The sequence below is a fragment of the Tiliqua scincoides genome, chromosome 2 (genome assembly GCF_035046505.1).
Source record: "Tiliqua scincoides isolate rTilSci1 chromosome 2, rTilSci1.hap2, whole genome shotgun sequence".
NCBI classification, from domain to species: Eukaryota; Metazoa; Chordata; class Lepidosauria; order Squamata; family Scincidae; genus Tiliqua; species Tiliqua scincoides.
Genome location: NC_089822.1, coordinates 9,490,507 through 9,513,698, shown reverse-complemented (window position 1 = coordinate 9,513,698; position 23,192 = coordinate 9,490,507). Strand labels below are relative to the sequence as shown.

General features: G+C 44.6%; 1 protein-coding gene across 1 annotated transcript in view; it reads right to left on the bottom strand.

Moving 5' to 3' along the window:
- Positions 1 to 23,192, bottom strand: part of DCC (DCC netrin 1 receptor) — a 634,807-nt gene that overhangs the window by 498,544 nt on the left and 113,071 nt on the right. The window contains exons 4-5 of the mRNA XM_066618048.1: positions 14,354 to 14,504; positions 12,635 to 12,771 (exon numbers count right to left, since the gene is read on the bottom strand). Of these exons, the coding sequence (XP_066474145.1) occupies positions 12,635 to 12,771; positions 14,354 to 14,504 (288 nt within the window). The remainder of the gene's footprint in view (positions 1 to 12,634; positions 12,772 to 14,353; positions 14,505 to 23,192) is intronic.

Below are 23,192 nucleotides of genomic sequence, written 5' to 3'. Positions count from 1 at the left end.
ATGCCGAGGATGCGTCGGAGGCAGCGCATGTGGAAAGCGCTCAGTTTCCTCTCCTGTTGTGAGCGAAGAGTCCATGACTCGCTGCAGTACAGAAGTGTACTCAGGACACAAGCTCTGTAGACCTGGATCTTGGTATGTTCCGTCAGCTTCTTGTTGGACCAGACTCTCTTTGTGAGTCTGGAAAACGTGGTAGCTGCTTTACCGATGCGCTTGTTTAGCTCAGTATCGAGAGAATGAGTGTCGGAGATCGTTGAGCCAAGGTACACAAAGTCATGGACAACCTCCAGTTTATGCTCAGAGATTGTAATGCAGGGAGGTGAGTCCACATCCTGAACCATGACCTGTGTTTTCTTCAGGCTGATTGTCAGTCCAAAATCTTGGCAGGCCTTGCTAAAACGATCCATGAGCTGCTGGAGATCTTTGGCAGAGTGGGTAGTGACAGCTGCATCGTCGGCAAAGAGGACGTCACGCAGACATTTCAGCTGGACTTTGGATTTTGCTCTCAGTCTGGAGAGGTTGAAGAGCTTTCCGTCTGACCAACCACATGCTGAGTAAAGAAATATTTTCTTTTTATCTGTCCTAACTCTCCCAACACTCAATTTTAGTGGATGTCCCCTGGTTCTGGTGTTATGTGAGAGTGTAAAGAGCATCTCTCTATCCACTTTATCCGTCCCATGCATAATTTTGTATGTCTCAATCATGTCTCCCCCTCAGGCATCTCTTTTCTAGGCTGAAGAGGCCCAAAAGCCGTAGCCTTTCCTCATAAGGAAGGTGCCCCAGCCCAGTAATCATCTTAGTCGCTCTCTTTGACACCTTTTCCATTTCCACTATGTCCGTTTTGAGATGTGGTGACCAGAACTGGACGCAATACTCCAGGTGTGGCCTTACCATCGATTTGTGCAACGGCATTATAATATTAGCTGTTTTGTTCTCAATACCTTTCTAATGATCCCAAGCATAGAATTAGCCTTCTTCACTGCTGCCGCACATGGGGTTGACACTCTCATCGACCTGTCCACCACCACCCCAAGATCTCTCTCTCTGTCACAGATAGCTCAGAACTGATTAGCCTATATGTGAAGTTTTGATTTTTTGCCCCAATGTGCATGACTTTACACTTACTTACATTGAAACGCATCTGCCATTTTGCTGCCCATTCTGCCAGTTTGGAGAGTTCCTTCTGGAGCTTCTCACAATCACTTCTGGTCTTCACCACTCGGAAGACCAGAAGTTTTCCTGGTCTTCAACCAGTTCTCAATCCAGGAGAGGACCTGCCCTCTAATTCCCTGAGTTTTTTCAGTAGCCTTTGGTGAGGGACCATGTCGAACACCTTCTGAAAGTCCAGATATATAATGTCCACAGCTTCTCCCGCATCCACATGCCCATTGACCTTTTCAAAGAATTCTATAAGGTTTGTGAGGCAAGACTTACCCTTACAGAAGCCATGCTGATTCTCCCTCAGCAAGGCCTGTTCGTGTATGTGTTTTGAGATTCTATCTTTGATGAGGTATTCCACCATCTTACCCGGTATAGATGTTAGGTTGACCGGCCTATAGTTTCCCGGGTCCCCCCTCTTTCCCTTTTTAAAGAACAGCGTGACATTTCCTATCCTCTAATCCTCCGGCACTGTAGCCATTTTGAGGGACAAGTTGCATATTTTAGTCAAGAGATCAGCAACTTCATTCTTCAATTCCTTAATAACTCTTGGGTGGATGCCATCAGGGCCCAGTTACTTATTGATCTTTAATTTATCAAGGAAGTCTGAAACATCTTCTGTTTTAACCTCTATCTGACTTAATACTTTGGTCAGGAGGGGCCATTTGGGCAGCGGTATCTGCCCGACGTCTTCTGCCGTGAAGACAGATGCAAAGAACTCATTCAATTTCTCTACCATCTCTAAGTCTCCTTTTATTTCCCCTTTCCCTCCCTCACCATCGAGGAGGCCAACCAATTCTCTGGTGGGTTTTCTGCTTCTAACATATTTGAAGAAGCTTTTATTATTCCCCTTAATGTTGCTGGCCATGCGTTCCTCATAGTCTCGCTTGGCCTCCCGTATCACCTTCTTACATTTCTTTTGCCACAGTTTATGTTCCTTTTTATTCTCCTCATTAGGGCAAGACTTCCATTTACAGAAGGAAGCTTCCTTGCCCCTTTCAATCAAATATTTTATCTGCAGGAATTTGGTACCATGTGATATTTTTGTTTGCTAATTTAACTAGTTTAAATTATTACGTTTAACCATTTTTAAACATTGTTCAAAGCTGCCCTGGTATTGTTACTGAAGGACAGAGTAGACATCTTAAATAAATAAATAAATATCCCAACTGAGTGATCTGCTATCCGGGGGTTGACCACAACTCTGGAGAGTGCCATCCTCAATCATCCCACAAGGTCCAAACAGTGCCAAATTCCTAGAGGCCAGAGCAGCCAGCAATGCAGCCAGCAGCCAGCAGAGCAGCCAGATACACAGAGACACCTGATGAGATGCTGGTCTGATCTGATCAGAACAGCCCCCACTGTCATGACAACCACAATGCTATATCTATGCTACACAAATCAGGAAGGAACAAGCAGAGCATGTTTGGCTTATAATGAGGGCTTGAAAAACCCTGACCAGTTATGAAAGGAGGCAGCTCAAGAGCAAGAGAAAACAAGAAGGAGGATTCAGCTGGTTAACCCTGTGGTGGTTCTCAGAAGAAAGCATCAGCTGGAAACTAAGCACCTCTCTTCAACCTGAGTTCAGGCCCCTCTGAGATCACCCTGAAACCCAGTCAGTAGCTGCATTATCTCAGCCCCCTTTCTGGCACCTTTATCAGCTACCAGAAAGACTATTGATGACCCTGGAGGCACCTAGGACATGCCAGTATCACACCTGCTGTGGAAGCAAAGACTTAAGACATGTCAAACCTTTAAGAAACTGCAGGTACTGACAAGTAGAATTATAATCAGACGGGCATAAAATTGTAGGATTGGTTTTGTTGATGTTGCTATTTGCTTTAATTACAAAGGCCTACGAAACTGAGGGTCAGAAAAAAAGGTTGTCTTTTTTTTCAAAATTTATGGTGACTTTATATGATTTGGTGTTCTGATTCCAAAAATGGCATCGGTACTGCATGATGAAGCAGCTTGAACCATTCATTAACAAGGTTGTGTCATATCTCTGAAATTAAATGTAATCGGTCAGTGTTTCTCAACCAGTGGTATGGATACCAGCAGTGATACTTGAGGTGGTGTCTGGTGATACTTGTGGGACCCCTGGACACCTGTCATCTGGCAGAAAGACCAGGAACATGAAACCTGAGCATCTTACTTCTGAGCACCCTGAGCATCTTACTTCTGTTTGCCACGTCACTTCTGGCCTCCCAACCCAGAAGTAACTGGAAATGATGTCATTTGACAGCTGCTTCCAATGGTACGTTGAGTAGGTGGACCAAGTGAAGTGGTTCGGTGGTGGACAAATGTTGAGAAACACTGTGATAGGGCAAAACTGATATCATTTTTTGGAATCTACAACCCAAGTATACCCAGGAATAGGTCTAACTTTTAAGACAGGAAAATGTGGTTTGAGTTATAAAAGGAAAGGAAAGAGGTAAGAAGTGTTTCAAAAAGGCTGCAACCGCAACACACTTTTCTGAGAGTAAGCCCCATCGAACACAATAGGACTTGCTTCTGAGTAGGCATGAATAGAATTGTGCCCTAAGTATATTATAAGTAGTGTAAGAACAAAGCAGAAGCAGAAAGTGGGGGGACGACGACAATAGAAGTACCACTGCTTAGAACCAAGGAAAGAACGAAGGCTGCAAAGATTCTGTGATTGCACAAAAGCACTGGACTAGGGTTGCTGCTCTCTTCTGAAGCTGCCCTTGCAGCTGCCTCTTTAAGAGCTGTTTTATCTGTAACCATAAGCAGGTGGTTGTGTTAGCTCCATGCTACGAAAGTTTCACTTGCTGATTCTTACACATCAGACCTTTGTTAAAGGGAATGGAGCTGACGAGGGTTTGTTTTGTGTTTCGCTTTTTGGTCAGTTAGCAACCTCACACCAAGTGCAGAAGCCAGCTTCCAAAGAGGTACAGTTGGCACCTCAGTATCCACTGATTTGGCATCCACTAATTTGACTCACCTCTGATACCGGGGTCCACCTTGAAAGCCTTTTAACAAGAAAAAAAAGCACCAAAATTCCATTTCCTTCTTTCACACTGTTAAACCACACCAGCTGCAACTGCACTTTAACTCAGGGTCAAAGATAACTTTAAAGACCCCCTTTCAGGTTTCGTGCACCTCCATTGTCACCTCAAAATTCATTGGTATAGACACTATCCTGCATTCAGCCACTAGATGGGGTGAATTATGGAATCTAACGGAATGAAATTATTTCATCTAGTGGTTGAATGCAGTATAGCATCTATACCAGTGATATACAATCTTTTTCATCTCAGAGCACTCTGATAAGGCACTAAAATGGTCAAGGCACCCCATCAGTTTTTTTTACCATCTACAAGGCACACCGCACTGACAGCAGGGGCTTGCATCCCCCAGTAGTCCTACTAACAAATGTTCCTCCCCCAAACTCCTTCGGCACACCTGCAGGCCACCCGCGGCACACTGGTGTGCCATGGTACAGTGGTTGAAAATGGAGGGTCTATACCAATGCAATCTGACAATGGAGGAGCAAGAAACCCGGAAGTGGGTCTCTAAAGTCATTTTTCCACTGATTTGGTATCCACTGATTTTTTTTTTAATTCACTGGGAGCTCCAGAACGGAACTTCGGCCGATAACGAGGCATGACCTGTATGCATACAAATGTATACTGTTGAGAATGCAGCTGCCAGCATGGGCAGCATGCTCCACCATGTGGGTAAAGGTATGTAATGGTGAATTTTGACCAAGTTATTTTTCATGTAAAAATGCACAAGGTGGCTTGCAGTACAAAAAGCCACCATTTTTTTTTTACAGAAAAAACATAAAAGCAACACTTCAGACAATTAAAATGGCCAGCAGTTATAATTATAAAATAACAGCAGTCAGGAAAGTGACTTCAATCTGTTCACTGAATAATTCCCAGTCAGCTCTAGTGGAACTTTATAAAAAAAATCGACAAACTAGTAACTTAAGTTTGAGAAGCTGTGACCAAAACGTAAAGCCCTTCTTTGTGGATTTGAAAATAATCTGTATTGTATGTAATGGCACTTTGACAATATTCATAATAACCCTTTAGCTCTTCTTCGCATTTGTAAACCTTGCCCTATCTAGTGCCAAACTGTGGTCATAGTTATCTTAACTGAACCCTGTGATCAGATTTCTTGCTAATAATTACATATAATAGTTTTTTTCAACTAAATATTTTGCATCATTTTACCACTAGAGCTGCTTGTGCTCATCACAATTACCTTGCACAATCTGCTGCAGTAAAATATATATTTTACTAGAAGCCATCAGCCTGCCAGTGTCATAAAACAAAGCTATGGTGGTGACTGGGCAACCACCACCATTTATATTTTATCCTCATTTCTTTAAAAAGAGTCAGGCTCATAACATACTCTTGGTATCCTTTCTTTTCCTAAGAACAGAAGCTCCCAACCGAAGCCCTGCCTTGAATTCAAGCTTCCTCAAAACAGGCAAATAGGAAAAAGAAATACATACAAAGTCAATGAGCAGCAAATCAAACAAAGTCAACTGGAAACACTGAAAGAGCTAGCAAAATAAAATCAAACATTCAGCCCAAAGGCTTGACGGGAAAAACAGGAAGGTCTTCAGGACACAATTGAACAACATCAGGAGGGGCCAGAAAAACTCTTGGTTCCCTAAAAGGAAGCATCCCTAGTCCTGCAACAAGTTCAGTGTCATTGATGCATTTTGTTGGTCTTAATATTACTAGTAATTACATTTTTTTAAAACAAAAATACAGCCTTTTAATTTAGTTGTGCGGGGACTGATGCGTATCTCAATGCCTCTGAGGCACGTGTCAGACCTCACATGACTGAATTAAAACACTCATGATAACACTGGCCTGCCCTGATCCCATCTACTCCCTTCAGAACCATCTCCTGCCTCAGATTCAGCACGCTTTTCAAACAGGAGAGTTGCCGGGCTGCCTGTCTGTTTGCCTGTCTGCTTCACCCTGCTCTTCTGGCATGGCTCTCTCCTTACCTGGGAGTAGAGCTACCAGCTGTCTCACTCCTCATTAGAGCCTTCCCTTCCTGTTCATATCAGGTGTGGCATGTTCTGCAGTCTCAACAAAACAAGCTAACCTCTGGGTCAATGGGCAAGCAAAGCAGCATCCCAGCCATGAAAATACAATGCACCGTGTTTTGTTGATACATGCCCAAATCCTATCACTTGTTTCTGCAGAGAACAGCTATTAGCGCCAATCAGGCACTAGCAGCCGATTGCCCCCTCCCCGCCTCGTGCACAGAGGCTGAGGCTTGAGCCGCAATTGGTTACTGCGGCTGGGGGAGGCGGGACCGCGCTCCGGCTGGGCTCAGTGCGTTTCCGGCTGGCAACCCCGCCCGCCCGCCCTATTAACCAATCTGGGATTAGCTGGTCGCTTTTGGGGGCCGGGTAGGAATTTTTTGCGGTCAGCCTGATTGGACCTTGGCTGGCCGTTTTTTCGCCTACCTCAGACTGGCAAAAAACAGGCGGTGCGGTTGTTTAGGCTAATATGGGTTGGTCACTCCCAGTGTGGACAGGGTACATGTGGGGCTGGGTAGGTAGGGACTTGGCTCGGTGTCTATCCAAGGCAGCAGGGTGAGGGGTAAGTCTGAACTGCTCCCATGATGCCTGACCGGCTCCAGGAGGCAGCCACACGAACCCCTGGCCTGGACTGGCAGGATGGTGCGGCTTGGCCAGCTTGCCTGAAGTCTGGCTGCCTTGCCCCCTTTGGGGGTGGCGTTGAAAGACCTAAGCTGGCGATTGACGGCTGGGGCCTCGAGCCAGGTGGTACACCCAATGAGAACGTAGGGGGAGGCAGACGGCTAGGACCGTTTCCCCCATATTGCCCCGCATGATTGATGTTCAGTGTTATTGCCCTGCTGCAGTTGAAGTTTAATAAAGTGGCCCATTTTCATCCAAGCCGAAGTCTTGTGTCTTTATTGCGGGTGTTGGGGTAAAAGCTGACTGCAGCATTAAAACTGGTATTTAATAATTGATTTCAATCCTTAATTACTATACGTTTTAGATATGGTGAATAGTAATATTGTCTTGGAAGGGTCAAATAAAAGGAGAAGGCATTCTTCATTTTGATACAGAGGCACATATTAAGCTGGTCAACACATATTAATACAGAGAGGAGGGCAGACAGAATTGGCTAGAAAAAATGTATGCTATTTTTAAAGTTGAACCATAACCTTCTGACGGTTGAGACAAATTAAGGTCGATTCCTAAACTCTTTACCTGGAAGTAAGTCTCACTGAGAAGATATGCACAGACTTGTGCTATAGAAGTGAAACCCTATGCACACTTACTAAGGAATAAGCTCCATTGAATGCAATGGAACATACTTCTGAGAAAACATTTTATTTACTTTCATGTGCATATATACATTTATTCAAGGAATTATACCCTGCCTTCTAAAGTTTCAAAAACGGAATTGTTTCAGGGCCCATAAGAACATAAGAACAGCCCTACTGGATCAGGCCATAGGCCCATCTAGTCCAGCTTCCTGTATCTCACAGCAGCCCACCAAATGCCCCAGGGAGCACACCAGATAACAAGAGATCTCATCCTGGTGCCCTCCCCTACATCTGGCATTCTGACTTAACCCATTTCTTAAATCAGGAGGTTGCGCATACACATCATGGCTTGTACCCCATAATGGATTTTTCCTCCAGAAACTTGTCCAATCCCCTTTTAACAAGTTTCTGGAGGAAAAATCCATTATGGGGTACAAGCCATCCTTGGGTACAAGCCATCCTTGGGTACGGCCCAATCCTATCCAATTCTCCAGTGCTGGTGCAGCTGGTGCTGGTGCAGTTGTGCCAGTGGGGTGGGCACTGCATCTTGTGGTGGAGGGGCAATCATGGGGCCTTCTCAAGATATAGGAATGTGTGTTCCCTCACCACGAGGCTGCATTGTGGTTACACTGGAGCTGGAAAGTTGGATAGGATTGGGCCGTCAGGCGTTAAATTAAAATGATCTACATACAAAGATTAACGCAAGATAAAAGGAAGATGAGCAACAACAATAAATAATATATACTGTGCTGCAGGTAAAATGACCTTAAGGAAAAAGTGACTAAGCAAGAATATTATAAAGCAGCAGATAAATCAAAAGCTTGCTAAAAAATATCTTCAGCTGTCAGTGAGACACAGCCTGAGATGGAGACATATGCAGTGACCTAGCTAGAGGGGGTGCAAAGCACTAAGTTTTGCAGGGAGCCTCACCACAGCACACAAATGGCCCCTCCCCATCGGAACCATTCTGGGCGGCGGGAGCAAAATGGAGACATTAGTCTCTTCTCTGAGTCTTCTCTGGCATTTGCCTCCGTTTTGCTCTCATCACCTGGAATGGCTCTGAAGGGGATGGGTCTCTTGCACACTGCAGTGAGGCTCCCTGAAAAATTTAGTGCTTTGCACCCCCTCTAGCTATGCCAGTCTTGTGTATCATGACCACTTGCCAGCTTCATTTGCCAGCATAATGCATGGGCCACCTACCCCACAGGGACCCACAAAATAACATTTTGAATTGGGCCCCGCAGTTCCTAAGGCAGGCCTAGACTAGCTCCCTGCCTAACGACTTTCACAACCCTGACAAATTCAGGCTGGTGATGTTCTGCAATCTGCAATGGGAACTTGAATTGGGAACTACAGAAACAAAGATACCTTTTCACAATCATAAACACAAAGCATTCTGCACATCACTAATTTTAATATTTAATTTCTAGGAAAGTAAAAAAAAAAAAAGTTTTGCAAAATAAGTTGTTTTTTTTAAATGAACTTTTGTCCTTATGAAATAATTGGAACCCATGAAACACTAATGCACCAGAAGCTGAAGACTTGAAAGCCTCCATCACATGTAATTGCTGTAACACTGCATTGTGGTTTAATAAAAGGATATTGTTATGCACGCATCAAATCTCCTCTAATCCAAATTAGGGCTCTGTTCGCTAATGAAAGCATTTTTTGTGCATACGTTTTAATGCCCAAATGCAAAATAAGCATTACATAGATATAATGCTATTGTTTGAGCAAGTATTTATCTCGGTGGTTCCCTAAATCTTGTGGAATAACCCTAAGACAGCTCAGTATTGTTCAGTAATTAAAAACAAACTCCCTCTCTAAATTTAATGTTTTTGCAATTCTGATTTCATGAGAAACAGACACAATGGTGAACTCAAAGTCTTTGATTCCAGGCTTGAGACATTCTGCCTTGCATCTCTGTCAAATACTGCACTCAGCATCTAATAGGTAATCTGAAGCAAGGGAGAATGTTTCCTACCAGGAGAAAAACAGTGGTAAAGTGCTATGCTTCATAGCTCAGCAGGTGGTACAGAAAACAACAGTATCCCCCCCCCTTTTTTTTTTAGTACTGTCATTTTTTCCATGATAACTGCTGGCATAAAAATGCCACATAACAATTGCATGATGTGTGACGCCTGGGTATGGGTGAAGAGAAGTAATCGGTAATGATATGTCTTGTCACTGAAGCAATAAACATACACAGCCTGAACCAACAAGGAAAATGCATGCACAAAAGCAGGCTTCTGTGTGAGCAGCCAGTGTGGTGGCAGATGCACAGTTCAAGCGCATGAGGTTTGTTGCCCGGTTAGAGTGGGACACAAATAATCAGCACACAAAAAAAGCAGATGTGAATGTCCAGGGATGCCAATAATCAGGATGCATTTGACTGGTACACTCTTTTCCAGGAAGCAAATACACTAGTACTGAGGAATGCTACCCAAAACAAAACAAATATACAAAACAACCAAATGGTTTTGCTCCCATAAAAACCAACATGCTACCTCCTGAATTTCCCCAGTGAATAGGCCCGTGAAACTGGGAAGCTCTTTTTGGCTCACAATACATCTACAAAAAAGCTGAGCTGTTGTGTGCTATTGTGCAAATTGCATAGCTTTCCCAAAACCTTATAAAATAGCAAGCTGAAGCATATTTTCATGGGAAATCATAACCACTGATCACCTTGCAGAAAACAATGATCACCACCGCTAGCTAGTCAGTGACTATTTAGGGGTGGAAAAACTGTAAGCCAGGAAGCAGTGAGATGGGGACGCTACAGCTGTAAGCGTTAGCAAACCAGGAAGCACTCTGAAGGAGGGATAAAGCCTATGCAAGGATGCAAACTAACATGCAAAGCAACCATAACCTGTAGAAAGCCATTGATGATGAACAAGCAACAAGTTAGAAAGCAGGATAGGGAACTAGGATAAGCACCAATAAGCCAAGGAGCTAACGCTAGGATATGAACAAACATGCAAGCTAATGGGAGACCTAACCAGAAGCACTAACAAGCTGGTCAGCACTTAGATGGGAGACAGGATGAGCACTTGCAAGCCAGGAAGCATCAAGATGAAGAATAGCTATAAACACAATCAGCAAGCCAGATAGCACTTTCAATGAAGAACAATACATACTTAACACTAGGATGTGAAGCAACATGCAGTCTACCTATTTTGAAAATTTTGTTCTTAAACACTGAGCATGCAGTGGCATGTTTGGGTAAGGCAGATTGATCCAAAGAACAATGCATACTCATGGTAGAATTGGGCTAATATGGAATCCTCCACAATATCTTATCCTTGCAAAAGTCAGTCATCCACTCATGGATAAGAGCTCTGATGGCTCTATTTGATGTGGCAAAAATGCACATGTGCGTAAGGACATGAACTGACGTGACCTATGGAAATATGCAGCAAAATAACGAGGGACCCCATAATGGGGATCTGACCCCAGCAAGCGAGGTCATCCACTGTTCTGTATGACTAGTTGTGTGTTTTACATCCACCAATAAAGGAGATTAAAAAATGGCTAGTGTGTAGCTAGATCACAGTACAAGGCTGATGGCCCAATCCTAACCAGCACCTGCCCAAAGAATGTGGTGACAGTGATACAGTCTTTGCTGCATGCTATGGGCTGGCTGGGGACCAGGGAGCAGTGGAGAGTTAAGTAAAGAACTTTTTACTTACCTTACTCTACCACTTCAAGACTTCTTAGATAAAACACCAGGCTGCTATCAAAGAGAGTTCAGCCAAGCAGCTACCTGGGTCACAGCTTTAAAAATTTTCTAAAACAGTCATATATTTTTAAATGCTGACATCTGAAAGGACTATTTTAATCTTAGTATTGCATTCTATATAGCTCACAAAGGTCACAGTCCTGTTTCACACCAGCCCATAACATGCAGCACTTCTGCTTGGGGGAGGGGGGCAAATAGATGGCCCAGGAGAGGGAAAACATTTTGTTACTTTCTCTTGTAGCCTGCATGGCTTCCAATGGGTTTCTTAGACCTATGCCAGCTATGGTCTAGAGGGTTGAGCCTCCATCTGCCTGAAGATAACATCCGAAGGTCGCCAGTTCGAGGCCACTGGCACCGTGCGACCTCGAAGCAGCTGACAAGCTGAGCCGAGTTATTCCATCTGCTCTTTGGAAGGAGCTGCTTGTTAGCCTGTGTGGGAGGAGGCCAGAAAGTGATAACAGACCGCAAAAGTTCCATCTGAAATGTTGTGTGGTTCTTGGAAGGTAGAACCTTCTTTAATTGTAAAAATCCCTACGGGGATTTAAACAGCCTGCCTATGTAAACTGCCTTGAATTAAAGTCTGAAGGGAAATCTGACGACCAAGAAAGGCGGTATATAAATACCTGTACTATTATTATTATTATTATTATTTTTTTTTTTTTTTTTTTTTTGCTGGAGTATGTCTGAGGAGAGTCAGGGGGTTGTTCTGGGCCAAGAAAGGGGGAAAGGATCTTGATCTTTACTAGTGTGATCCTCCTTTACCAGTGCAAACTTCCCCTGCTGCCAACTTACCTGCTCCAGTGGCACCTCTGGGAGCCACTGTCTCACATGTTCGGCCATTTGTGCCAGTGGCCCCAAAGTGCACAATGGCAGCACAAAGTGCACAATGGCAGCACAGCTTTCAGACTGCTGGTCCACGGTTTAAGGTGGTGGATCACAAGATCCCCCACTGTAAGCACTGATAGGATTGGGCTGTGAATCACAAAACTTACTCTTATACAAGATTGAATCCAATTTTCTTTTATACATGGGAAAATTTTTTTTAAAGCAACAGAACTTTATGTCTGTGAAAAATTCTATAGTCTGGGAAGACAAACCAAACTTGCAACAATTTTTTTTTTAAAGAAAACTTTCTACAAGTTTTCTTGTGACAAGTAAAATATTCATCATCTGAAATCCACGTTATCTCCTACCGATCTGAATTCACTGTTTCCCCTATTACTCTGCACCAAGAATTAATGCGTAGCTTATTTTTCTGTCAGACCATTTGTATATACTCAATTGTACTTTTCAAGGTGCTTAACAGGCACGTGAAAATTTTGTTTGACCAAAGGATGGATTTGACCTGATTGAAATTCACCGACGAAATCCAAACAGAACTCTGAAAATTTACATCTTCTACAGACAGCAAAATACTCTGTATAACACATGGAGATTTGCACTCACCCAAAACAGACAACTCTGCTGAAGCACTACTGTTCTCCTCCTTGTAGCTAACCACACAAGTATATGTCCCAGAGTCGTCATCTGTTGCATTAGAAATCAGTAAGTTACTGCCAGCCAACAGCGAATATTTTTTGGACCTGGAATGTGGACAAGATAAACCTTTGCTTAGAATAAGTCATTGGGCATGCTCCATCCCCACACTGTGCGCATTGTACATAACTACACCCATTGATGGAGATGCCTATGAGTCTGAATGGATCCCTTTTCTCCCTTTACATCTGCCCTTGATGGGGAACAATAGATTTCCTGTGTTCCATTTGACTATTGTTCAGTGAGTTGGATCTGCCTTGCATTCCATTTCACCCGTTCTCCACTTTTACAAGATGCACATTAATCTTGCAATTGTTACATGTGCAGTTTGCTCTTGCTGCAACTCTCCATTCCCTCTATCACTGCTTGCTATATGCAATAAACTATGCCAGAACGAATGGAAGGTGTGTCATGTATCAGAGGAGTGACTAGGAGATAATTTTCCAGCCTGAGCTGGCAGCAGTGGTCTCAGTCATAGTGCTGGAGAGCTTCCAGCTGTTGGAGCTGGGGTCACTGGTATCTCAAGGACTGCCTTCTGCTATAGAAGCCACACCCCTTGAAGTCATCAGAAGGGGCTTTCCAGTCTCTGAGGTTTGATTGGCAGCAACAAGAAGAAGGACCTTCTCTATAATAGCTCCACAACTGTGGAACCCCCTCCCTGTTTAATTAATAACCCTGCCTTTCATCCTTCCAGTGGAGGTTTAAGGCTTTTCTTAAAATTCTGAGTTGCTTTTGCTCTTTGAAGATTATTTTTGCTGCTTTTCCTATAATGTTATTCGTGACTGTACATTGTGTTTATTTCTTCATTTTGATTTTGATTGTTTTTTTTTAAGGAGAAAGGCGGGATACAAATATTTTAAAATAAAAGAATAAATCTGAACCACGTGATCAAGAGAGGAGACGGTTTGAGAAGCATCATGACAATGTAAGAACAGCCCCTCTGGATCAGGCCATAGGCCCACCTAGTCCAGCTTCCTGTTTCTTACAGTGGCCCACCAAATGCCTCAGGGAGCACACATGACAACAGAAGACCTGAATCCTGGTCCCCTCCCCTGCACCTGGCATTTTGACATAGCCCGTTTCTAAAATCAGGAGGTTGCACATACACAACATGGCTTGTAACCCATGATGGATTTTTCCTCCAGAAATTTGTCCAATCCCTTTTTAAAGGCATCTAGGCCAGATGCCATCACCACATAATGTGGCAAGGAGTTCTACAGGCTAACTACATGCTGAGTAAAGAAATATTTTATTTTGTCTGTTCTAACACTCCCAACACTCAATTTTAGTGAATGTCAACTGAGAACAGGTAGTACCAATGGAAGTATAATGTACCTGGTTGTTACTTTCATCAGGAGGGCTACCCTTGTCTTCATATGTGTATATTCAGTGGCTCCTTCTTCCCAGGGCCATGTACACAAGCTACTTGGACCATTGCCTACATCAGGAGTGGTACGACTGTGTGTAGGGTCAACCACAGCCTCTATGTTCTGATTTTCTCTCGGCTAAATGATGCTGTTTTCATTGTGATCACAAGAGACATCAGGTTCTGACAGATCCAAACAGCTCTAGCAGAATTCTACGTTCATTCTGCCCCAGTGTATCTTTAAAACCCCCCACACTAAATACCTGAATGGAACCAGTTCATCTCCACGCAGCCACGTGAATGTCGGGACTGGATAGCCAGAAACACAACATTCCAGCACAGCATCCTTCCCTTCTACAACTACCACGTTTGATGGTCTCTGCAGGAAAAATTGCTGCCTGTGCAACCCAGGATCTATGGAAAGAAAAGGAATGGTTATTACATAATAATCACACCATTTGTCTTAGGAACAGCAGGGAAGAGTATTTAAATATTCTCAGTGGGAATCTTTCCCTGTAAGAGAAAACACACAGAGAAAGGCAGAGAGAGACCGGGGGTGAACTGTTGAAATCTCCTCCACTGGTGACACCAGAACAGAGACCAAAAAAAGGTAATATTAAGCAGGGTTCAAAACCATGGAATGATGGTAAAAGTCAGAGATTATTCCAGAAAACTCTCCTGCTTCTCAGGTACCTGGCAAGAGTGACCCTGATTCTGGCATAGATTGTTCTCCTGATTCTTCTTCGGCCAAAATGCGGCCTAAGACCGAATGTGTACCCCCTAGACCAGGGGTGCTCACACTTTTTTGGCTCGAGAGCTACTTTGAAACCCAGCAAGGCCCGGAGATCTACCAGGGGGGAAGGAAGCGTCTGACAGACACCCCCTTTAATGTAGGGAGCCCCTGCTGGAGTCTAGTCAGTTTCGTCAGTTTTGTTGCTGCATGCCTGAAGAGCAGCTAAAGTGTCAGTTTCAGTGTCAGTTTAGTGTCAGCTAAATATGTCAGTTTCGTCTAGTCACTAGACGAAACTGACATATTAACAGTTTGGAGAGACAGGGCTCCGCAATCTACTCATTTTGCCTCGCGATCTACCGGTAGATCGCGATCCACCTATTGAGCACCCCTGCCCTAGACTCCTCCTGATTTCCTGAGGGCTGTATTCTATAAGATATGGAGACGTCTATGCATTTCACGTGCTGGTGTAAAAACCCATATTTAAATGCATACTTACCCCCCTTACCTGATGATGTGACAGCCTCTGCTCCTCTCCCCAATTTTTTTAGCTCAGCAGTCCTCCACCCTCCATATTCCTCTCCTCATCCCTCTTTCTTTTCCTATCTAGGGAGTAGAGGATGAAGGAGCAGCAGTGCAAGCAAGGCAGAGATTGTTGCTGTCCAATCTGCTACCTGAGTTGACCATTTCAGCTGGGCCTGACCCCCTACGCTTCCTTGAATAGAAAGGTAGCATTCGTAACTTTTGAGTTTTGGTTTGTTTTCTCTTCAAAACCAATTAAAAAAAAAAAGAAAAGGAAAAAAACAAAAAACCTCCTCCAGATTTGGCAGTGACCTAGTTCCTTGATTCAATTCACTGTTTTCTTTTAACATTCAAAAGAGACAAGCAATCATTCTAAACACAACTACCACTACCATCTTTCTATAAAGAAATGCTTGATAAGGAAAGAAAGTGTCCCCTCCCAGATGTATAATGGATTTTTCCCCTCTTGATTAACCAAACACGCACTGTAATTATCATTAAAACTTTTCTCTTCCTCTGCATTGTAAATTGCCTAAATGAACATTGTTACAATGCAGAAACCAAGGAAGAAAAAAGTAAACTATCAACCCGCTATTCCTTTAATTAAAACTAGGAGAAGTTTTACATTAGTATAATAAAATGTTAAAAAGGTTTGGGAGGTTTTTAATCTGCAATCAAGTTGAACTCAAATAACTTGGGCCACTTTTTTTTTTTTAAATGAGTCATCTTCTTTGGGGTAGTTCTAGGAGGAGGGGTAGTTTTATGGAATTTGGCTTCTTCCACTCCAAATAAGTCAATGATGCTTAATAAAAGAGAATGATTTGTTACCACTCTCTTTTAGTCATGCTGCAAGGAACTGTGAAAGTTGGAGGAGTCATTCAATACCACAATTTATTTTCCAAGAGCAAGATGTAGTAGTCTTCTTACTGCCCTGAATTACTTTGCGTTCCAGTATATTAGGCAGTTTCGTTCAGCGAAAGGCTAAGAAACATCATATTTGCACCTTCCACTGTAAGATAACTGATAAATACCATAGATCAAGCTGAAGCAAATTTGATTCCATTGTTTGTAAACCAGTTTTCATACTGTAAACTGTGTGAGAGAAGCTCCTTCAATATGACACTGATGCAACTGAATGTCTCATATCTTCCACTCTAAATGTGATTAAAAAGAGGAACCAGTCACCACCTGCTTCTTCCTATGTAACTCCCAGAGGCTTCCTGCTGCCCTTCAGTCTGAACAGCAGGAACTCCAAGGAAGCCTCTAGGCCAGTGTTTCTCAACATTTGTCCTCTGCTGTACCACTTTACATGGTTCACCTATTTGAAGTACCACCGGACGTTAACTGGTGATGACATCATCGCCAGTTACTTCTGAGTTGGGAGGTCAGATGTGAGATGACGAGAGCCAGGGTGGTGTAGTGGTTTGGGAAGTGGACTTAGACCTGGAAGATCCAGGTTCAAATTCCCCCTCAGCCACAAAGCTTCCTGGGTGACCCTGGGCCAGTCACTTTCAGCCTCACCTACCTCACAGGGTTGTTGTGAGGACAAAAGGAGGGGAGCAGATGTATACACCACCCTGAACTCTTTGGAGGAAGGGCAGTATAAAAAAAAATGTGAAAACAATGTGATAACAAACACCATTGAGAGGCTCAGGGTGGACGGGACGGCTTTTTCAAGCTCAGAAAAACATGCTTTGGAGCTCTACCCACTGAGCCAAGCTTCTTATTGCTGTTTGTTGTTTCATGTTCCTGGTCTCACTGCTGGACGGCAGGTATCCAGGAGTCCAACAAGTACCACCAGACACTGCCTCAAGTACCACTGGTGGTACCTGTACCACTGGTTGAGAAACACTGCTCTAAGCTGTGCCTTTATGGATTGCTCAGTTTCTTTCCCTCAGTACATAGAGAGCTGCACTGGGAAAGATGCTTCCCTTGGAATGCTGGTGTCGGATCACAGCTAAGAGATCGAGCTACAAATCAAGAAGTCCCTGGGTTGAGTCTGACCTCTGCCATGAATGCATTGGCTGGTCTCAAGCAAACCACTCAACCTCAGCCCCCTGCCCCATTTTCAATATGGGGTGAATAGGCAGATTACATTTCTATCCCCACATCCTCTAAGGAGCTCTCAGGGCAGCATACCAGATTCTTCTCACTCCCATTTTATTCTCACAACAACCCTGTGAGGAAGGCTAAGATAGGAGACAGTGATAGGCCCAAGGCCACCCTCAGCATCTTTGTGGCCAAGTGGCGATTTAACCATAGGCCTTCCCAGACCTAGGGTTGGAAAAGGCTGTAGTTACTCCTAACTGATATGCAGATTGTGAATTGGTAGTGTTCAATTGCATCAAACTGTATGAGATAAAAGTTTAAGAAAAAATAAAAATAAAACACATTGTTCCCTCAGAAAGTCTGGGTTCCTCAAAAAAGAAAAAGAAAAAAAAAAGATAAAAAGACAGTACTCCTACCTCAGGCCACAAAATTGCCTGTAGAAGCACTGAAGAAATAAGTTAATAGTATATTGTTAATATCTAGATCAAGAGTCCGTGGTCCAAAGAGTCCAATATAAGGTCCGTGGGCCAAATGCGGTCCCTGGAAGCAATTTATTTGGCCCCCCATTATAATTGGACTCTCCCAGCTTGATAATTGGACTGTCTCGTATCTTTAAAATATGAATAAGATTTGCACATTTTCTCTTCTGCCAATTGTAGCTAATGAGTTTCTACGTGAGAACAAAGTACTTATTTCTAGCCATCATCAGTTTAATGATGTCACTTTCTGCTTAATGATGTCATTTCTGGCCTTCAGCAGGCAAAGTCAATGCTAACTTCAGCCCTCTGTATGAAATGAGTTTGACATCCCTGATCTAGAGCAGTGTCAAACTAGCCTCATATAGCGGGCCGAAGTGAGCATTCATGCTGCCTGTTGAGGGCCAGAAGTGACATCATTAAGCAGAAAGTGACATCATTAGGCAGATGATGGCCAGAAATAAGCACTTCGTTCTCATGCAGAAAACCCATTAGCTGCAAATGACGGAAGAGAACATGTTCAAATCTTGTTCTTATATTGAAGATATCAGAGAGCCTAGTTATCAAGCTGGGAGAGCCAAATAAATTGCCTCCAGGGGCCACATTTGAGGGCCCACAGGCCTTTGTTTGACACCCTGATCTAGACTGTCAGAAATATTAGGAAAAGTCTGTGATAAGAGGGGTAAATAGCTCTAGAAGGGTCAAGTTCCTAAGGCAAAGCTTCTTGAATTTTCTGGTAGATAAAACACCTGGCCAGACAAACAAACATTGCCTCAGATAGCTAGAACTTTCTAGCCCATGACCAAATATGGGGGCACACACACCACTCAAGGGGACACACACAGCCAGTAGTAGGTGTTAGCCAGCAGGCTCTCACTCTGAGAGGACAACCAGAGTGTTACAGTGCAATCCAGTCAATGACTTGGCGGACCCAGGAGGGTCGCAAAATGTGCTGTAGAGCCCATGTGTGCCTTCTCGGGAATAAGCTGTGCCAGTGCATGGAGATTCTGCCTCCAGGAGATCCTGAATCCAGCCTCCGTGGCAGCTTCTACAGCAAGCCTTGCGTTGGCTTGGCTGGGCCAACACAAGGCTCTGGGGTAGGCGGGGAGGAGGTGGGAGGGAGGCGTGGCTGGGTGGTGGGCAGCAGGGCTGGGATCTGGCAGTTATGCTGGATCCTAACCCCTGTTCCCAGAGAGTTTGGAGTGGCTTCAAGCTGCTCTGCTCTCCTCAGATTTGTGCCACCTCAGGAGGTGGCACAAGTCCAAGAAGACCCATAGGGGCAAGGGCACCTTACCAGCGGTAAAGGGAAAAGTTTCCCCTTGCCTCTGGCTGAGCCACTTTGGGCCCCTATCCTGCACTGGATACAATGCAAGCCCCTTGGCTTGCCTGTTCCAGGGCAGTATAGGATAGTGTCCTTAGGGCACAATCTTAACCAGGTCTACTCAGAAGTAAGTCCTATTTTGTTCAATGGGGCTTACTCCAGGAAAGTGTGGTTAGGATTGCAGCCTTACAGCCCAATCCTGAGCTGCTAGGGGTGTGCGGCTGCAGCGAGAACGGCCGCCCCCACATCCTGTGTGCCTCAGCCTGCTGTGGGCGGCGCCTTGGGAGAAGAGGACTTTCCTCCCCTTCCCCCAGGTAAGGGAAGCAGCCCCGCAATGGGACTACTCACTTTATCGCAGACCAAAAGGTCAGCAGTAAGGTAAAGGCGTTTGTGTGGGGCACCCCCTGGAACGCCTCCTCCCCGCCCTCTCTCCGCCTTCCGCCTGCCTCCCCCCTCCCTGGAACACCTCCTCCCTGCCCCCCTCCCCACCCTCGCTTACTGTGCCGCGGCTCAGTGGTCCATGAGACTGCTGAGCAGTGGAGGATGGGCGTGAGCAGTGCCAGCCAGAGAGTTTGGAGAGCAGTGCCGGCCAGAGCTAGCATGGCTGCAGGCCTGGCGGTAAGCCTCGCAGATGTGCCTTACAGCACATTTGTGACAGTGCGCTCTGGTGAAAAGCCAGAGCGCCAAGCTCAGAATTGGGCTCTTAGTCATCCAGGTCAGTACCACCAGGCCCACATACAAGGGAGACAACGGAGAGCCATGCTCACCTCTTCCCTCTTACCCCCATTCAGGCCCTCAGTTCACAGAAGCCATTGGAATTGCACCAGGCTGCTATCCCGCTTGCTTTGGTACTGCCTTTTTATTCTTTGTTCTTGCAATAAAATCCTTCATTGAGCTTGAGAGAACCATGTTTGTGAATGTCCTTTCAGATAGTTCTTTGTATCAGTACAAAAAAAATCTTAAGAGAATTAGGGCCCAATCCTTACCGCTGGCATGCACTGTTGCCAACGTGCCATAAGGCACATTTATGAGCTCTTATCATAGGCCCAGCACGAGAGCTAGCCCAGCGTGAGCCTGCACTGGGCCAACTAGAGTACTGGTCCCGCATTCTGCTGCCTGGCGGTCACCCGGACCACCGGGTGGTGGAGAGGTGAGTGGGGGGAGGCATTCTGGGGTGGGGTGGTGGAGGGAGGGCAGGCAGAGGCCGGGGAGGAGGCAGGGCAGGGGGTGGGACCGACGGAGGTCAGCTTCACCGGATCCTGAGCCCCATGTCAGGCCCACAGCCCGACAAGCAACTCTTTGATTCTGTTCCAGCTATGAATTGATTAGAATTGATTAACCCTTTGTGGGGTTACTTCCCTTACTCAGGGGAAGGTGACAAAAGTCCCCTGCTCCCGAGGAGATGGCAGCGGCTGCCCAGGGCGTGCAGAATACTTTGGCAGCTGTTTTTGGCACCGCAGCAGCCCTGCACTCCGGGCAGCTCAGGATTGGGCTGTTAATCCTCACGCCACCCTGAAAATGCCCCATTTACCCAAGCTGATAATTAGGCAGCAAAAAAAGGACACATTTTAGAACTATACACCTGACAAATCCCTGCTATAGGTTTCTAATCTGCGAAAGGCAGAAAACACAAACTAGGGGAGAGGGAGGGAAAATAGAAGGCAGAAAATGAGCAGCATTTTCCTAAAAGGAGCGTCATTATATCAATTGACAGATGTCTGGCCACAGCTAGGGACAATATACCTTATTCACACCTACGTGGAATATACTCAAGAACTGATTACTTTCTTGTCACTAAATACTGTTAAGGGGATAACAAGGCAGATATTAAACCACAATTTTATGCAGTCCATGCCTGAATTATATTAAAATGGGAGATTGATTTGCCACAAAAAGCTCGACGCTGGTATTTAAATAACTTGCTGCTGAAGAAGTTAATTGTTAAATATTCTGTCAGGAGGGAGTTAGAAACTTATTCCAGTCTAGACACAATGCCTCCGATGTCTTATATTGTACTCAGGAAAGGCAGCTGTGTAGCAACACTTTTTTGTAACGTGTAATGTCTGAAGGAAGAGAGAAAGATCTGACAAGTTTACTCGATCAACTTTTAGCATCAAAATATAGATGGCATGCAGCCTGGGCTTCAGATTGGCACGCTTGCTTCTTCGCAACTGAATGGCAGCCTGATCAGGCCTCCCCACGGATTGGCACAGTGACATGATGGGAGGGGGCCTCCCTCCCTCCCACACACTGCCTGGGTTGCAATCAATTTTGGAGAAGCCCTTGTTAGAAGAAAGTGCAAAAGAATATTGTGTAAGGAGATAATGGAGATGGCTCCCTTGCCAATTTAGTCGCACCAAATTAAAGGAAAGAAAATTTGAACTTTGCTATTATGCAAAGCCTGTGGAAGTGCCTCTGGTGTAATATTCGCTCAAAATGAATATGTATAGCTTGGAGAGGAAAATGGTATCAGAGCATGTTTCAGTGTTACCTAACATTGTAAAAATTACTTTATCTACTTATTACATTTTTTTTTTCTTGCCCTTTCTCCATACAGGGGCAACCCATCCCACAAAGTTGATTGAGTCAACTAACTCAGGCAGTAGATTTGTGAGTGAGCCAACTTCTCTCAACTCACTCTCCTCTGCTGCTCTTCTTCCTTCTCCTTACACTGGAAAGGGGCATAGTAGAAGAGAAAGTGTGGACGAGAGAGGGGCAAGAGCTAGAGCACACTTCTAAACGTGTGCATTGCAATACCTTAGGTGTTGCAGCATATTCACAGGAGTGCTGCAGGATGCCCCCATTGGCTCCTTCTACCTGTTCTCCTGGGCACTACCTGTTCTCAAGATACAAGATGGCAGCACCCAAATCTTGCGAGATTTGGGCACTGTCATTTTGGATCTTGTGACATCTCGTAAGACTTGGGCACTGCCATTTGGATTTCACAAAATCTCATGACATTTGGTAGTTTCTTCTTGGATCTCACAAGATTTCATGAGCTCCAAGACTGCAACACCCAGCTGAGTTGGGAAGGAGGCTACGGGGCGCAGTGACCCCAGTAAGTTTGGGAATTACAGGTCCAGAATGTCAAAGAGCTTTAGCTCAATGCTCTCCTGACCTCAACGCTTCCTCTTCTTCTCTCATCCCCTCTTTCTAATCCAGGCAACAGAAGGAGCAGAGGTTGGCTCATCACCAGGAAAGGGAAGAAGTGTTTAGTTTGCTATGGTTGAACCTGCTTCTCAGAACAGGATTAATTTTATCTCCACAATAGTGCTCTCGGAGGCATCTGGTAGCACACTGTGAAATACTGGAAGCTGGACTAGATGGGCTTTTGACCTGAGCCAGTGGGCCTCTTCTAATGGTGTTATGTTCATATAAATGTTTGAAACAATAAATTAAACAAAATGTTTGTCTGCGGCCAAAACCACTACAAAAGTTCTGACCACAGAACCCCCAAACTCTGCAGTCTCTCGCCATCCGCCATTAGTGTGTCAGAGAAACTGAGGATAATTTTAGATGACTGACAACTGGCAAAATGTTTTGGGGTGTCACTAGTAGGTACATAGAAAGTTGCCTTATACTCAGTCAGACCATGGGTTCCAATTTGCCCCCAAGATGCCCCTGGAATGACACACCTTCATGCCATAGCTTTGTTCTAAAGAGGCTGCTGGGAGAAAAAAAAACACATGGTGGCCACTAGTGAAGGGCTTCCATTTTGTTCCTCAGAAGCCTCCTTGGTTCATACCCAGTACCATGGTATACAATTAATGGCCACTATTTTCCCCCAGAAATAGCCAGCCCCAATGCTACAATATAACACAAAGTTGTACTAAAAGGATCTCTGAGTCCTTGGTGGCCATCAATGATCAACAGAACAAGCACTGTTGATAAATCCATCCGACTTACCCCCCAAATCATCTCTGAAATTATTCTTCTCCTAAATTCACTGCTTATAGAGTGACAAAATGGCCGGGGGGGGGGGGAGATTTCAGCTCATAACTAAA